We start from the raw sequence: 17,732 nt of genomic DNA, 5'->3' as shown, positions 1-17,732 counted from the left end.
CAACGTAATAATCAGCGGATACGTGAGCGCCCGACAGGGTCGCGGGACGTTTCGCCGTCATAAAATACGCAATCGCGATCGGCGCGCGATACTTCGCGCGGTACGCGAACCGCAATCGGGAGAGTCGATCGCGCGTAGTCGAACGTACAGGAATCGTTTTACGGATCGCTGCCACGGGCTGCGTGCTCGCGAAAAAAGAGATTCGACTGCTAAATCGACGTGAGACGCGTTGTCGAAGTGTTGTAAACGTCGCGTCGTGCGAAAAAAAAAAATCGCGATTACGCGACGTAAGAGCGAGGTGCGATAGAATCGTAGAATAATGATTGATAATCGCATCTCGTTATTATGACGCCACGTGAAAATTTACAGTGCCCTTTAACTCGCGCGCTCTGTATAATCCGAGTCGTGTTACCTCGATTTATCAGAAGTAGTTATCGTCCGCCGCGTCTACAACTAATAAGAATGTACACGTGCAACAGCATTTTTTGTCACATTGTTTTACTGCTGAGTTAGCATACTTTCAATGATCTGCTGCAAAAAAAATATATATAACTATGCGCACAAGCGGAAAATCTATTTATGTTTTGCGAGTGGTTATTATCGAATAAATCACATTTATGTAAATCACTTGGGTCTGAGTTAATATTTTTCTTTTACAATGGACCACGGGAGCGGTTAAAATCAATCTATCGATTGAATCACGCGGAATTACACGAATGAATAAACCGCCTTAATCAATTTCCCAAGAAATCATTTTATAATGTTCATGTTTTTCATCGCGGATTAATTACGAAATTATTGCGTAATTAGATGAAATGCGAATTTTAAGTTAAAATATCTATTGCATAAGAAATAATTGCTGCATAAATGCGTTCGACAAAAAAAATGATTTATGCAAACTTAAATCGTACAATACCAATCTGATTTGTTTTTAATAATCATAAATGGGAATAACATTTTCTACCAGCATATAAACTCACTTCCTTGATATTAATCTCGTAATTATTAAACAATCTATAAAAAAATTTATATACCGCAATAGGAAAATTTTATTGAACCGATCAAACATTATTGTCCTTCAAAAATATTTTCGCGTTTTTAGATTTTTATTTAATACTGACAAAATAGGTAGGCACAAACTTCCACTTGTCTTTCTTAATAACGGTGGAATTAAGATTACTTGCTGCAAGAGAAGTAAAAAAAAAGAGTCGAGGTAGCAGAAAGAATAACTTATGGGGTCGGAGGTTACTCTTACACGTCCGGGCCGCAGTCAGCTGTTCTCGTTCCATATCTCACAATCTTACCGCGCTCTTCGAGGCATTACGAGAGAGAGAGATAGAGAGAGAGAGAGTTACAAGGAAATTGGCGGCGCATCGGATGCGCATTGCCCGTAACCGGAAGGTACATATATCCGGCGTTATCTGCGCCGTTATCGCGGCAGGAGCGAGCGGACCAGAAAACTCGCCGATAATTCGTAATTGCCGCTTATTATGCCGTGTTCGAGCGATCGAACATGGCCGAGCGACGCCGGTTCGTGTCACAGGATGCATTGATGCGTCTATTAGCGCAAATTTGCAAGTATGATTCGATGTGGAAACACATCTCTCCCGAATGCGACGCCGTCGTCGGCCGAGGTGCCTGAACTGGGATAAAAAAACGGTCGCGAGGAGACCGTAATATCAAGTGTCATTCACATGAGCCCCGGCGCAGTTACAGTGTGATAATATATTGTATAATTGCATTTTCCGCACGTACGTTTATACCGGGAATTAGTGTCGCCGCAGTAGACACGCAAAAATTCTTTCTCAGAATCCCATACGTGTGTTATACTGGAGGCCTTAACGAGTTGTAATTAGTTTAACGTTATTGTAATTAATTTAATTTCAAATATTGATTTAATTTTTAATATAAAAACTTTAAGTATAATTTCAAATAATTTAATTTGCACGCAATAATTTTTAAAATCATTTTAAGAAAATAAAAATTATTGATTATGAGATACTTTACTAAAATGCATCTTCTACATTCTAAAATTAATATTGTTTAAGCTACTAACAACTTGTACAAACGATATTTTACACGTCCATAGGTATTAATACTGAATATATTATACAACATCATTATCGATTATCTCTCACATAATATAGCATAATTAATAAACATGAACGGTTCAATCTTGCGCGACCTATCGCATGTATAAATTAAATAAATTTAATCTGAACTAGATCATTGCGAGAGTAAAAAAGTTAATTAAAGGTGATAACTTTTTCTGTGTTCTCTTTTTGCGCCGAGTATCCAAATCCGTTCTGCGACGTTTTACTCGCTTCGAATTAATTAAAAGAAACGTCAGTTTCAAAGTAATAGGCAATTGCAATTACGAAACGAGCAGCGGCGATCAAACGTAATTCCTAATAGAATTACGTATAAACAGAAGTGGTAGTATTTTATGTAATCTGCGTGATCAACGCCGAGGAAATCTCATGAACGGAAAATATCATGGAGGAAACTTTAATTGGCACTCGCGGTACCGATTAGCGGGTAATTAACAGTCGTCCGTTTGTCGTTCGCCGTGCGTACTGCGTACGTCGCGTTCGCGTTCGCGTACGCGGCCACAATGACTTAGCTAATTGGTTGATTGCGACGCGCTAATTTGCACGGCCGTAAATCGCGCACGCAATGTACGTATGTAAGTGTGCAAGCAGACGCCGACGACGCGCAAACGTAGCAGAAACGACGGAATTTTTCGAACTGCTTGATGGGCGAGAGGAACGACGACTATAGATGCATTTACACTCTCCAGGAATATGCACATTCACACTACATCGTCGACGCACAGCTAAGGAGCGGAGCAAATTTGCTTGGATTTTTTTTGCAACTAATTCTCAAATTAAAATTTTTCGCTGAAAGCCAAAGTCAAGATTGGACGTTAAGTGTAAAATAAGTTTTTGCTATTTCAGGACGTTTACTCAAAGTCACTTAAGTTTTGAATATTAAATTTAAGGAAATACTAAAAAGAAATAATCTAAATTAAATATAGCACAAATTATTTGTCCGTAATATACAGATTCAGTTCATTAATTTTGTCATGATTTTTTTTTTAATTCGCGAGTTACACAGTACGTGTATGCCATATTTATTACTGATTGTCAATATTTTGTAACAAAATATAGATCCAGGAAATAATTTTGTCAGGAAAAAAGATCAAGTTTAATCTTAGAAGTAGAATTCCAAAAATTTCTTAAATGTTAGCAAAAATTCCTTAAATGTCATAAAAATTCATAATTTTCAAGGATAAATAAATTTCTTGAAAATTCCAGATTCCAGATCTGAACCGTCTTCTACACACATTCCTGTACTTAGCACACAACAAAAAAACATAGAAACATAACGAAAACCAATACAAGTACACGATTTTATTGATCGTATTAGCAAAGTAATACCTCTCTGCGTCCCCCCCGAATTTAATCACCGGTTACAGCCCTGCAATTCGCTCTATCATTTCTAATCGAGCGTGACGTATCTAATTGAACATTCATGATATTGTCAAGGCGCGCGGAACAGCCGATGGAGAGAAATAAATGGGCGTTCGCGAGATCGAACTCGCGGTAAATTAAGTAACGTCGATGCGATGCAAGTTACCATTCGCGATGGAATCGCGCTAAAACACGTTTCTCGCCGATGTTTATTACGACGCGTACACTTGCGACACATAAACCAGCTATCGTTCATTAATCCGCGCCGGGAATAACTTTGAGATAACTCGCAGCGCATATAATGGTTATGGTATATATAGTCGATGATTTGTATAATTTGGCTGAAAACAATTTGCCGTTTGACATTTATGAATTTGCGCTTAATTAAAGATTTGCGTGTACCCGACATTTTCATTTGCATATTGTCGTTTAAAGTTATTACGATGTCAATCAAAATTACTCCATGTAATTGACGTTAAAGTGATAACGTCATTTCTTTGCAATTATCTTGGATTTATATGCAAGCAGTTTTTACACAAAGAATAAAATTCTATTATATCATTCATTAAAAATAATAATAATAATAATTAATTTTTAAGGTATAAATACAATGTTTTTTTAGGTTACAATTTTTTGACGTATCTCCTCCTAAAGAAAAAAATATCGTCAAACATTAGAAGAGCTGCAACAAATTATTAAACATCTTTGCGTTTCTGATGTTAATTTAATTATCTTTGCGTGCCAAACAAAGTTAGCTCTCAAATGGATGCAGAACGAACGGCGTAAAAAGTAAAAAAAAAATCAGGACGACTTACAACAGCATATGGGTAGTCTCGCGAGTGTATTTGCCCGTTCGATTAGGTCGAAGAATTTAATGTGCCTTATCGCATGGAAAGAATACGAGAGAGAGAGTGAGCGTTTAGAGAGGGACTCCCGATTTCTCGGCACGCGGTGAAATTATAGTGTTTACGTGAATTAGATTTCGGTTTCGGTAATTTTCAGTTAATAACGACGAGGCGAACTGACCGGCGAACGAACGCTAAGTGCGGCCTTAGGCCCCATTAATGCTATTATAATGTAAAAGGCTACCTACACGTCCTACTCTCCTTCTCTTCTCTTCTTTTCTCTTTCTAATTCCATCTCTCTTCTTCTTTCCCCATCTCTCTCTCTCTCTCTCTCTCTCTCTCTCTCTCTCTCTCTCTCTCTCTCTCTCTCTCTTGTTCTCCTTGCGCGTCGATGAACTCGTAGTTGCACACATCGCGAAGTGTACGTGAACAAAAAGGGGAAATCCGGCGGGTTTAGGCCCGTTGTATATTATCGGCATTACGTCGAGGCTACCTGCATTATAAGCTCATTTCCGATAAATTGACTCGATTAAAAACTGCCGCTTAAGAAACTGCGTAAGCCACTTCGATCCTTCCCTCCTCCGCCCCGCGCTCGTCATTTTGACCCCCCGCTTTCTATCGAACCGCCCGCTTCTAGAAATTTACTCGATCGGCTGCCGTTTTCTCTAAAGACTTCGCATATGAGCGTATATCGATGTACGTAAGAGCCTACGGTTTCACCGATATGCGCAAAACGTGACGGGGATACTTGTGGTCGTTGCGAATTAAGCTTCTTGCAAGATTTAAAATGAGCTACGTGAGATCAAGTGCATGTCTAGATGGACGAATGGAAAAGAAGAAAGTAGTTTAAATGAACAAATATGTAGAATTTTATGTCATCATATATCAATAAAAACATATTTTAATAAGATTTAATTTTACAATTTAGAAATTACTTACGTTTTTTATAATACTTTTCTGCTTAATTTTTAAAACACATTGCAAGATTATTGCTTTAAGAATGTACAATAATTTAAATTAAATGAAATTGAATTCAAATTAATACTTATATATTGACTTTTTCGTGATTGTCTAGTTTTTATTCTAGCAATTATTCTCTTCACTTATGTGTTAGTTGGCAATAGCCTTGTAAAGCCTCGAAGCCACTGGTCTTCGGATATTTATTGCCAACGATTCCGTTACAAGTTTACAAGCAATATCGAACGCCGTTACACGATTGCCACGATGGTGGGATTGCGATCATGCCAAGGTGCGGGCTCGTAGAAATCATTAATTCCTACGAGGCAAAGTCGCGGTGAAAGGAGTGATACCTCTGCCGCACGCGCGCGTATGAGTCAACATTTGCTAAAATCCATTTATTTTAATTCGCCTTTTTGCCTAATACATGGTAATAAATCATACGCATGTCAACATATTGATTATCCTAATCTCACATACGTAATATTGCGTTATGTACAATATTTAAAACGTATAATGATATTTATCAGCTTTAATATTTTATAAAGTAGACACATATCATTAATATAGAAAATTAATTACTACAGCTTTATACAATAAGTCCAATTTATTACTTCAATAAAAAAATTCAACTTTGATGTATAAGATTCATTCAAAGTATATATTTTTTTTACTAATAATTTACTAATATTATTAATTATGCTAATTATATTTTTTATTAATAATAGATCTATTTGTATCATTTTTATTTGAGGAGGAGATTCTATATCGAAGAAAATTAGATGCATTCAAGCGTCGAATGCAATGACTTCATCTAATTTGCCTACGTGAACGTATAACATTGTAACTAATGACATTGATACCGAGTGAACGGCAATTTTTACACTTTTGCCGCGAAAGCGTACCGCGTATTACGATTCTGCACGAGATATTTTTTCCGGACCAAATAACGATGCACTGCAAAGATTAACCACGGCGGATTTGCAAGATGCAGTGGGAGGGCACGCGATTAAGCAGGTTGTATTCGAAAATGAATAGGTGCGAGAGATGCGTAAGACGATCGTATCGTTTTACTCCGTTTAGAGGCCGTGCATTATGTGGCCATCTCTTTTATTTTTTTTAAGGGAGTATTTTAAACATTAACGCATTTTTTTGCAAAAACGTTTTTGAAACAGCAAACGTAGTTTATAAGTAAATTTATTTCAAATATAACACTCGAATTCTTTCAACCTAATAGAATGTATTTTCTGACAGTTAAATTATTTTTCGACAATTTTCGACATCTTTGAATAAAATATCTATTTTAATTGAAAAAGTCCTCACGCAAAAAGCATTCTTATTTTTAAAAAATATTAATATCTTTTAATAAACGCGTGATATCTTCTTCAGTCTCATATTAAAAATATTTTTATTACACAAAAGCTTTATCAGATTAGATTATATTTCAACACATTTTACATTTAATTAAAATATGTTGGACCTAATACTTTATATTTGATATATATATATAACATGATATATAGTATAAAAAATATACTAGTAACACTTGTGTGAAAAATGTATTTCCTCAACTTGACAACAATAAGATGATATCTTTCTTGCACTGATTATAAAGAAAATGCGGCACGCCAGAGCGAAATTGTTCAAAGCCGTTTTTATTTAGAGTTAGGCCGTAAAACTTCTTACGGCCTAACAGCTGTGTTAATGGTTAGTCTAATTATACAGCGGTCACTTGGCAGATCTTTCCACGAAGGCGGAAATTTGAAGCGCGGAAATTCCAAATCCCGAGCTGGTTTACGGCCGGCGTGTCGAACAGGCCGTCGTTTAAATCCGCTCGCAACGGAAACTAGACCGCAGCGATTTCCCTGACCATTCGTGGAATCCGATCGTCGCTGATAATACGTTGTGGTCACCGCTTCACGTGACAACTGATGAATCGTTTCACACTACGTTTGCGTTTCAGTCGCGATCAGATGGCCTGACGAGAGCCTAGCATTATCCTACTCGTCCTAGGTATCGATTCATCAATAATATATATATCGTGCTTCTTTAGAAATTAATTCCTTACCTTGTATACATACACCTTTAAACAAATGATGTAATAATAACATTTTTAATTTCCGATCATATGCGTGACTTCTAATTTAATCAAAAACTTTAAATTTTTGATGTTCTGTGTATTGTTTTTGCTTTTTATAATCATCCTAAAGAGCATTTGAAATTATCTTGCTCGCATAGATAATTTACAACCGTCTTCTATAAAACCGACAAACATTGACACAGTGCAAAATTATTGACTACAGAAAACCCTAACATAATTTGTAAAAATTATAATCTGGACCATTGTAATTTGATTCGCCAAGTCTTATAATTAGCTTGAAATTTTATTCATAAAATAAATCTGAACTCACCAAATGATGGCTTCAGTCCATGATCCAAGTACAATAGTATCCGAATCCTTGTAACACCTGTAATTATATTACATTTACGTTAGTACAAGTGACAAAATTACACAAGGGTATATAACATAATTATTTTTCTATGCAGATCATTCGTCGCGAGGAGGCAGCGAGCAGGCCGTCCCGCAGACGAGTCCTGCGAGCAGTACGAGCAACTCGAGCCAGGTGACTCAGGTGAGCCAGCAGGTGAGCCAGCAGCCTCACTCGCATCAACAACAATCGGCGCCAGCGTCAACGACGACAACGACGACGACGACAACGACGACAACACCTCAATCCACCCAAATGGGCATCTCTACCGAGGAGGTAAGGCCCGAGGAAGAGGGCACGCACCCACGAGCGGCGCCAACCAGCCCCGAGAGCGAAGCGGAGGCCGACGACTTTGCGCCTAAGAGAAAGCAGCGTCGCTATAGAACGACCTTTACTAGCTTCCAGTTGGAGGAACTTGAAAAGGCCTTCTCCAGGACGCATTATCCGGACGTGTTTACGAGGTGAGTCGACTGACCATCGGGCAACGTTCTAATTATCTCGAGCTTTATCTCAACTCAAATGGCCGGGGTGAATGGCGTTCAGATGGAATTTTATTTGGGATCGAGAACTCGGTATGCAAAGACTGTAGGCATCGTGATTTCAAAAATATTAATATTTCTTACAAATTGAAATGCATAAATCTTCAGGTGTTATTCTCATACTTGGAACATAACAAATAAATAAACAATAACATACATAGAAAATAGCATAAAATAAAATTAATAACTCTCTAAGATAAGTCAGAATAATATATTTATAAAAATCATCTTGATATATGTATATATTGAAAAACACTAAAAGTACTGCAAAATATTAACTTGACAGTTGATCAACTATTAAATTAGATTAAAATAAATTAAAATAAACCACAGTCAGAAATTCTGCGTATAGCGTTTCGATTACGGTTGATTTTCATTTTCATTATCTCTTATAAATATACAAATAATGTAACAAATTATATATTTTTATCAAAATTATTTTGGATTACGTACGCGAATATCATTACAAGGAAATAAATTAAAAAAATATGCGATTAACAAATTTGATATGATACACTTCGCTGCTTATGCTTTATAAGAGCATTCGAGCGAAGATCAATTGTTACAAAGCTCTTTAGGATGGCAATCCTTCCGAAAACAGTTCCTCTGACGATTAAGGGTTTATAGTATATGTCGGTGGCAAGATAGGAAGTTCGTGTACCTCCCATGGATCCAGACGATAGGCAAGGTGTCTAGCCGCATTTATCAGACTTTAGGATCCACGTTCGGGGGAGTAACGGGATTTAGATAGAATAATAAGAGACCGACCTATTGGTTGCCACCCAAATATTTCGTTGTCTGGCTCCTGTGCACTCTCCTGGCTATCGCCGATATCGTCGCTACTTACCAAATTCTTTTTCAAAAAATGGTCTCGGCTGCAAGATATTTACGATGGGTGCACAGGTAGTCCTTGAGCACGGTTATAAAACAGATCTGGTTATCCTAAATGTATACTACCTGAGACGGCCTCGAAATAATGATGACCGGGTGACGGCTGGAGACACAATGCGTATCGCGTTTTAAAAAGGTATGCTTAATGCGTGTTAACGCAGAACTTCGAACATACCAAGAACCTAAGTGGAATATAATGGAATCAGGAAAAAAAAAGGTTATCTCGCGCGTGACAATTGATAATATTAATACACATTTACTACTGTGATTGATAAGCATTTTCTATTGGAACTTCCTTTTTACAACATTTCATTTATTTCATTTCAAGAATAAAGAATGCGAAAAATATATCTAAACATTAATAATAAACATATATGGTAATTAATGTTTATTATGGCCAGTCGTAATATCCTCTCCATTAGATGAGGAATTCTAGTAATTACTTATGGAATTATTTGTTTAGCCCGCAGCTATGCAGTGGCGTTAGTATGCGAATACGCAGTCGACATCTGTTATAAGGCATTTTTACTATTGAGCATTTTGTAACTTTTTCAAGGTACAGTTTAGCGTTAAATTACATACTTTCTCATTCTTTATAAACTTGAACGGATTATCACACAAATATAGTTTTTTTGCTATTAGACATTTTATTTATTTTATTTTATATTAAACACATTTAGCGAGTTATACAAAGTTAAAGAACAGCATGAAATTTTGTTAATGTAGTTATCTTTAAGTGTGTTAACGTCTCAACACGGTCTTTTCCCCAAAATTTTCATATCAAAATGGTTATTTGATAAATTGTAGTTCTGTTAATTTATTAATTACGATACATGTATTAGCTTCCACTAATTTATTATTTACAATACACGTAATATAAATTTTCAACAAAACTTTTCGAAACGCTTTTAAATACAGTTCTGAGTAATGATCATGTTCGTTTCCCTTTTTAATCTGAATCCATGGAAGATTCTAAAATAAATCACCTATCCATCCAATGCAAGCCTGCTAAATCCGCGAGTGCAAATTCGTGGAACGACACATCGATCATCGGGCCTTCCTGCGGTCAGACTGACGATCCTCATGCAAATTCTCATCCGTAGACGCGGAACGACGGTTTCGCATTATTAAGTCCCCTGCACACCCGGGTCCAGTTACATACGTACAGTATATCGCGCCGCCATTGGGTCGCGCGGTGCAATCTATCTGGGTAGCTTTTTCTTTCAACCTGTCCTTTTTTTAGTGCCTTCCTCCGCGCCGTGGAACACCCGGTAGGTAACTAATAGCGGTGTAATCGCTCGTAATAGGTCCGGTCCTGCGGCCACGGTATGGGTTCTCGTAATTAACGAAGATAGTGGGGAGTATGCAGAGAGAGAGGTATAGCAGGTAGAGTGTCCATGGTGTACGGTCAGGGCTGGAGAGATGTATTCGCGCGACTATGGCGGGACATCAAGCTACGTGTCCGTGTGCGCGCGTGAAACTACGATGAAGATAGCCGTAACGAGCGAAATACACGTCTCCTTCGTTTATCTAGCGAAATTAGAACCGCGCAAATCTCTAAAGGAGAAGAAGATTCCGAACGGTTTTTCCTTTGTAGCAAAAAAAAAAAAAGATTTTTGAAGTCAATTTGGGCAATTTCTAATCTGTGATTAAAAAAATGAAATTGAGAAATATGTTAAAAGATATTCGTTACTCTTTGCAATTAGAAATTATCATTGTGTCGACTCTCTCGGGAGATTGTTAATTTTCATTAAACGAAAAAGTTAATACTAAAAAAAGCACGGAGAAATTGACAACAAATTAAAAAAAATGAAAATCGTCGTTTTGCCGTTAGTGAAATGAAGTCATGCGAATTTAAAAGCAATAAAATTTTGTAATTTAATAACGCGTTTCGCGAGTCCTGTCACCTGTCTGATTTTCAATCATCCAGTGTATTATTATGTTTTCATAATAAATGTATACTCCCCATATAAAACCGACGGTTATTTATTTGTCGCTAAAAAAGTCCCTTTTCTTCGCAAGAAAAACGGCCAGATAATTGGCTTGATTGGTTTCTAATAATATTCGTCGCCCATATATTAATTTATTCCTCGTCCATATTTATACGGGCTTCCTGCCCATGGAAAATTGCTCGATTGCGCTTTCTACCGTTTCGTAGTATAAATTGATCCGGCGTTTCTTCCGCTATTTCGCCGCGTAGTAGTATTAATTTCGCGCTAATTGGATTTTATGGTCGCTTAGGTTTATTGACTAGCCCGACGGGAAAGGAGAGGCAGGAAGAGCGAAAGAGAAGAAAGTAAACCGCATCGTGGAACACGACGCATATTCATTAGGCGCGCCTTTACACGTAAGGGCAGGCGTGTGATTGGGACCCATCGAAAATATATTGTATGTATATCAATGGGTGCTAGTGCGGCGCTTAACTTCCTGGACATCGCGAATGAAATTTCATTCGCCAATAAAAAACACGTGTTTCCGCGCGGCGAGCCGTGTACATCCAATTGGACATCGATAAACATTTCTCTTATGTTCTCCGTTTTACTTTTTTCCTCAGCATGGAACACGCATTAGCTGAGAGCAGTCGGACGAGCTCTGTTTTCAAAGCCCTTGGCGTTCGGCTTTTGTGAACAGTCGTACGTTTATAAGTCATACAATGTAATTCTTCTTTTTATTCTTTCCGAATTTTTACTTATTTATCTGACATTTACTTTTACTATTTCGTTAATACAAATTTTTTTTTTTCGCGTAAATCTTAATTTTTTTAAATGATTCTAGTTTAACATTTTTATTCGTTTAATTGTAATTTTTGCGTTTTCGTTTGTATTGCCGTAAAGAATCTGTCGATTTTGTTTGCGATCGAGTGACACGATACTGACGGAGACTAGGAGAAGGTAGCCCCGGACAAGCTGTTGACGACAGGACAACGTTTCATGGAATGCCGTTTCCGAATACGATAACAGATAACAACGGGCTCTTTTGCGGAATACGAGACTCCCGAGTGGCATTTGCGAGGGAGCGCGCGGATTACCAGATTCGTCCTGTTTATATGGCACTTAAAGCCGGCTTGCCACGCAGGCTTGCGAGAGAGCGTGGCCACTTACCTTTACGGGCTCTTAAGATCTAATTTAGATTGGAGTGTTGCGGCTCAGGCCCGCGCTGCTACCGACGACGACGACCGGCGGACTAATCGTTCGACCGTGAGCGGTCCCGGCCAGTCCCGACCTGTCCCTGTTGGTTTTAATTTTTTATCCCAGTTGTAAGCCCCAGATGAAAAGAGAAAAAGGAGGACCGCGGTTGGTGATGAAACCTCGTCGTCTTTCCAAATGTCCGGCTGCAGCTACTTACTTTCTTTCTGGCGAACGACGTAGCTAATTAATAACCTCGTAAACGTTGACACGTGTGGCGTGTTTAAACGCGGTTTATTTCCAATGTGGCATTTCAGTTGGTTTTCATATACCAACGTCGATGCAATTGGCAAAATTGAATCGAGCAATTTGCTACTCAATCTTTTTTTTTTTTTTATATCGTTCTCTAATTACAATTAGACATCAGTACGTTAGAGAAAAGCTAAGTTATCTCGATTTAATTATTCGAACCTGTTTCTCGAATGTTCGGGGGGAGGGGGAGGGGGATACCTGAGCTAATCATAACAGAACTCTTTGATGATTTTCCACTTCTTAATTACTCCGACCGGCCGGGCGCCATTTCGTCCTGAATTCGCTTCGAAAACCTGACTCGGCGGAATATCGCGCGCGGCCACCCCCGTCGCGCGTTCTCAATCTATCTCCGCCCGGTAGATCCATAAAATTTATCGTCCGTTCGCGTTGCGTTTCGAGGGATCCACCTGTTCAAAGGGCCGCGCGACGCGCTTCTCGGTAAATCATTCCGAAGGATGCCTTTATATCCGCGGGGTGAGCCGGTGGTGAGTTTAATAAGGATGATTGTTTCCAGTGATCCATGGAACGGAACCAGTTCCACGGAGCGGTCTCTTCTTCTGTTCTCCCTCGCTCCCTTTCCCCTTCCCTCCCTCCTACCCTTTCTTCCTTCCACTGCGATTCTAGTATCCTCCTCTGGTCCCTGACTCTTTGCTCTGCGTCCAGGACCCGCAGCAACTCCTCCTGTCATTAATCGACCGACGACGAGTCATGCTCCCGATTAGAAACGCCGCCGACCCGTTATTCGTTTCTCAACAAATAAGATTAGTGCCTTCCGGAGTTAATTAGTGGACGATGTTGCCTCGTCCCACGGAAGCGACATTGGGTCATCGTCACCGTTAAATGACACTGAGCCTTCTTTTCATTGTTTTTCGATCGGTCATTGCTTCATTGCGAAAGAATGATGTTTGAATCAATAATTCGGCGAGCCACACGATAAAAATTTATTCTCACGTTAAAAGCTGATGATAAATAATTACTTCCTTTTCGTTATTTAGGCGTAATATTTTGACTCCTGTTTCCTTTTTACATATTAATGAAGAATGATTCTTAAAAGAATGTATTAAATATATTAAATAGAAATTCATTATTTTAATCCAAATTGTTACTTAGAATTTTAATTCCCAGAACGATATTAAAACAAAGACTCTGCATATTAAATCAATGTATTCAAGGACATTTAAAAAATGTACAGTAAATATTAAAAATATTTCAGGTCTCCTTTGTAAAACAATGAACAGAAGATACTTTCTGCTCATAAACGGTACCCAGTTCTAAGCGTTTTATTACCGTCAACGACAGATTCGCGTCCATCCTATCCTGCCAGTTCGGATTCCGTTCGAAGCGACGAAAAAGATTGTTAGACTACCTCGGGATCGTCCGTCCTCGTTCCTCCTCGAGGACGGGGCTCCGTGCTCGAGCAGGACGAGAAGGACCTCGCATCGCGAAGTGCGAAGGAGAGCGAAGAGTACAGGTTTACCGGGGTCCATCCCTCATCCGATTGGCGGTAGTGTGGCCAATCAGTAATTGGCTCTCCACGCCGTACGCGTATTAAGCGCGCATTACGCACGCATTACGCAGCCGGCTACCGGCTTCTCTCTTTCGCCTCGCTCCTCACAAAGGTAGCGGTCGCGGCAGGTATGCGCGCACGGCCGCGGATCTCGCTCGGGAATAATGCGAGCGGCAAAAGCCGCTTGTCACCCCTCGTCAATGCGAATTACTTGTCCGGCCGGCGCGATTCGTTATTAAACATTATCGATACTGCGCGTAAGGAGGCGAGATATCTCGCTTCTTTCTCTTTCTCTCTGGGCAACGTATGAGGAAGGCGAGGTGCTTCTGGGCGTCGCTTATTAGCGGGCCTCGAATTTCGTCGTTCTCTCTTTTCGCGTCACGATAAGGATCATCGTGTCCATAAATCTTGTTCACGATCTCCCCGAACGTGGGAATGTGTATTTTAAGAATGATCTTCTTGCCATTTTATGTCAACCTGATCTTTTAAAAATCCATTCTCTTACTCTTTGCGTTGCATCCTATTTCTTTTCATAAAAATGTATATCGCGTTGTTTAATGTTCTGATACATTTGTTTGGATAAGTTTTTCACATACTTTCCTTATATTTATTGTAGTATTTGTCTTATATTAATGTAAAAGATCGCCAATACTAACATAGGCATGCTCTTATTTCTCGAAAACTGAGCTCATCTGCTTAGATGATTAAAGAAATAAGAACAGTTATTCATGGCTTTTTTCTATATAAAAATCTCGTAAAAACAACTTTAATCTAATCTAACTTTTGTATATAATGATGCATGTTTCGTACGGAATAGCCGACCTTCCTCTATATCTTTTGTTTATTAGATTATCTATCTACTATTAATCTCAATGTTTTATCTTATTGTATTACCTTATTTGTATAAACCGTGTGGGAGCCTTCTAATTACAATGCGGAAAGTTACACTTACATAATAATTATTCACTGTAGTGCCGATAGTAATCGACACTAATTAAAAACAAAGAAGTGGTTAATTTTTGTTTTCAAGATATCAATCACATACTGTGATGTCACTACTACTTCGTAAGTATAATTAACAAGCCTTTTGTTAGGCCTCGAATTTATCAGACGGTATATCGACTTACGCAAATACGAAATGTAAAGATAAATGCAATATGTGATTTATGTCGAGATAAATGGCAAATTCCAAGACTTGTTTATTCAACAGGATTGTTACAGTACACACGGACTGTAACGTGTCATGTATATGTTCATGTATATGTGTATAGCTTTATAACTCGCAACTATTAGCTCCTCGTTAAAGTCACACATAGTGAATACATCAATATGTCATTTTCTTTACTTTTAACAAAAATGCTCTACAGATATTAACTATCTTAAAATTTAAAAAAATTATTTAAAAAACCGTAAATATTTACCGTAATGATACAAAATACTTCTGCGTGCAGAAAAAAATTATGTTGATAAAATCAGTGTAGTCTAATTAGTCAATTGAGTTTGAATGATTTTTATTACGCTAACATCAGACAATCATTTATTAATTTTCATTTGTCCGACATTTGCCACAGATATGTATGACGTAAAATTTAGACTGGAAAAAAACGTATCGCCTAAGGTGATTAAAAAAATATTCCGTGATTCAGACCGTTCCGGATGTGCCACAGCAAAACAATTATGTCTTGCCATTAATAATAATTTAATGACAGCAGAATAATACTCAGTAATTCGTTGTTAATCTGGAGAGAAGAATAAAACTTCGAAACACTCGACTCGGACCTAACTCCTGGAAAAAAATCGTGTATAAGGCCTGCGGATCTATTGGCGATCACGGAGAACGATTGCTTAGTATATAAGGAGAATAATGAAAAGAAAGAAAAAGGACAATGATACTGCCGCTTCTTCTCGAATGCATTTCTGCGAATCAATTAACATCCTATCAATTATTGCGGACAATTATCGACGCACAGTCGATAATTGTCCGCAATTATTGATAGTAATTAATAATGATTGTATTAAAGATAATTCCATTCTTGCTCCTTTTTAATCAATTCTTATTTATTAAAACAAATATTACCTTATTTATAAATGTGCATACATTAAAATATTTTTGTGAGAGAAATAGAACCAAAGTACAAAAAGAATAAAACCGTGAGATTGCGTTACCAATTCCACGTAAATTTCTACGAAGTCTACATGATTTCTGTAAATCCAATGATTTCGTGCCACGCGTGTTAAGCAATAATAATAATTGTGATTACGCCACGAGTGAGACAATCACGGCCACCACGACGTGGCGGCCGCTCCGACCTCCGGGGTTAATTAGATAATGTAATTGTGCGGTAATTACTCAAATTACTCGCGCGCCAAGCCTCTGGCTCATACCAGCAATGTCATTCACGCATCCGCGCGCATTCTCTGTCTTTCCTGTCTCGTTTGTACACTCGTTTGCCTGGCCATCTGTCTCTTTTCTCAATTCGATTCTCGGTCTAACGATAACGTAATCATCTATTAGGCAATATTCGAGATACGATTTGAAATATGCAGCGTGATTTTCGTAGCGCGCGGATCGAACGAGAAAGAATCGATCTTGAATTGCTTGCAGAATGAGACATTACACAATGATTTATTGAAAGGTCGGAGATATTAGATTACACGTTGTTACATATATATATATAATATCATAATATTATTTATATAAAATAGCAAAAAAGAAATTTAATTATAGGTACTTGAAAGTTTAAATAAAAACAAACGATATGAATACGGCTAGTACCGTAATATGCCTTGAACCGTGAATCTTTCTTTTTGTCGATTAGAAGCAATTTCTCTTCAACGTGACAGAAATAAGGAAGTTTTTTATAAGAGAGAGAGAGAGAGAGAGAGAGAGAGAGAGAGAGATATATATATATATATATATATATATATATATATATATACATATATACATATATATATATATATGACCTTATTTTTAAATAAACGCAGAGAGTACGTTTTCCGCAAAAGAAAAATAATTAACCTTCGCACACATTAAACGCGCGATTGCGAGTCATGATTAATCACTATCATTTCGTCATCGAATTAAATTCCAAGCGCATTAAATCCAAATGTTGACGCAAACGATGCGAATAAATAAGCGCGCAAACACGATTAAACGTAAGTTAAGTAAATTATCTTCCTTCGTCCGTGACTTCTGACGAAGCGCGGTTGCAGCGAAGGACTTCGCGCCACAGGCAGGAGCAAATAAGAACGGCAGGATGCCTGCCGCGGCGGGAGTAGCGAAAGAAAGAGGAGGTAGATAGAGAGACAGAGAGAGAGAGAGAGAGAGAGAGAGAAAGAGAGAGACGGAGAGAAAGGGAGAATGAGAGAGAGGACTAGACGAAGAAGATGACGAAGAAACTCGCCTTTAATCCACTTAGCGGCCTCTTTTGATGCCGGCCGTGGGTTTCGCGCTATACTACCGTGCGGTTGCGAAATGGCAAATCCATTCGCGCCTCGCAGTCCGATTACTATGACTTCGCAACGTTGCGCAGGGCAGGACAGGAAGGACTTCCTTTCAACTTGCGACGGCAATCGATTCCGAGAATGCAT

At 38.3% G+C, this 17,732-nt stretch overlaps 1 protein-coding gene and 1 long non-coding RNA gene across 2 annotated transcripts in view; one reads left to right on the top strand and one right to left on the bottom strand.

Annotated features, from left to right (window-relative positions):
- The window catches only part of LOC105835208 (homeobox protein aristaless), a 136,754-nt gene that overhangs the window by 102,481 nt on the left and 16,541 nt on the right, over positions 1-17,732 (top strand). The window contains exon 2 of the mRNA XM_036284033.1: positions 7,823-8,225. Within this exon, the coding sequence (XP_036139926.1) occupies positions 7,823-8,225 (403 nt within the window). The remainder of the gene's footprint in view (positions 1-7,822; positions 8,226-17,732) is intronic.
- LOC118644737 lies at positions 6,029-7,812 on the bottom strand. The gene is made up of 2 exons (XR_004962510.1): positions 7,687-7,812; positions 6,029-7,284 (listed from the first exon to the last, which is right to left on the bottom strand). It is a non-coding gene; the product is annotated as an uncharacterized LOC118644737 (long non-coding RNA).

The sequence above is a fragment of the Monomorium pharaonis genome, chromosome 3 (assembly GCF_013373865.1).
Source record: "Monomorium pharaonis isolate MP-MQ-018 chromosome 3, ASM1337386v2, whole genome shotgun sequence".
In the NCBI taxonomy this organism is placed as follows: domain Eukaryota; kingdom Metazoa; phylum Arthropoda; class Insecta; order Hymenoptera; family Formicidae; genus Monomorium; species Monomorium pharaonis.
This window is presented reverse-complemented; position numbering and strand designations above follow the sequence as displayed.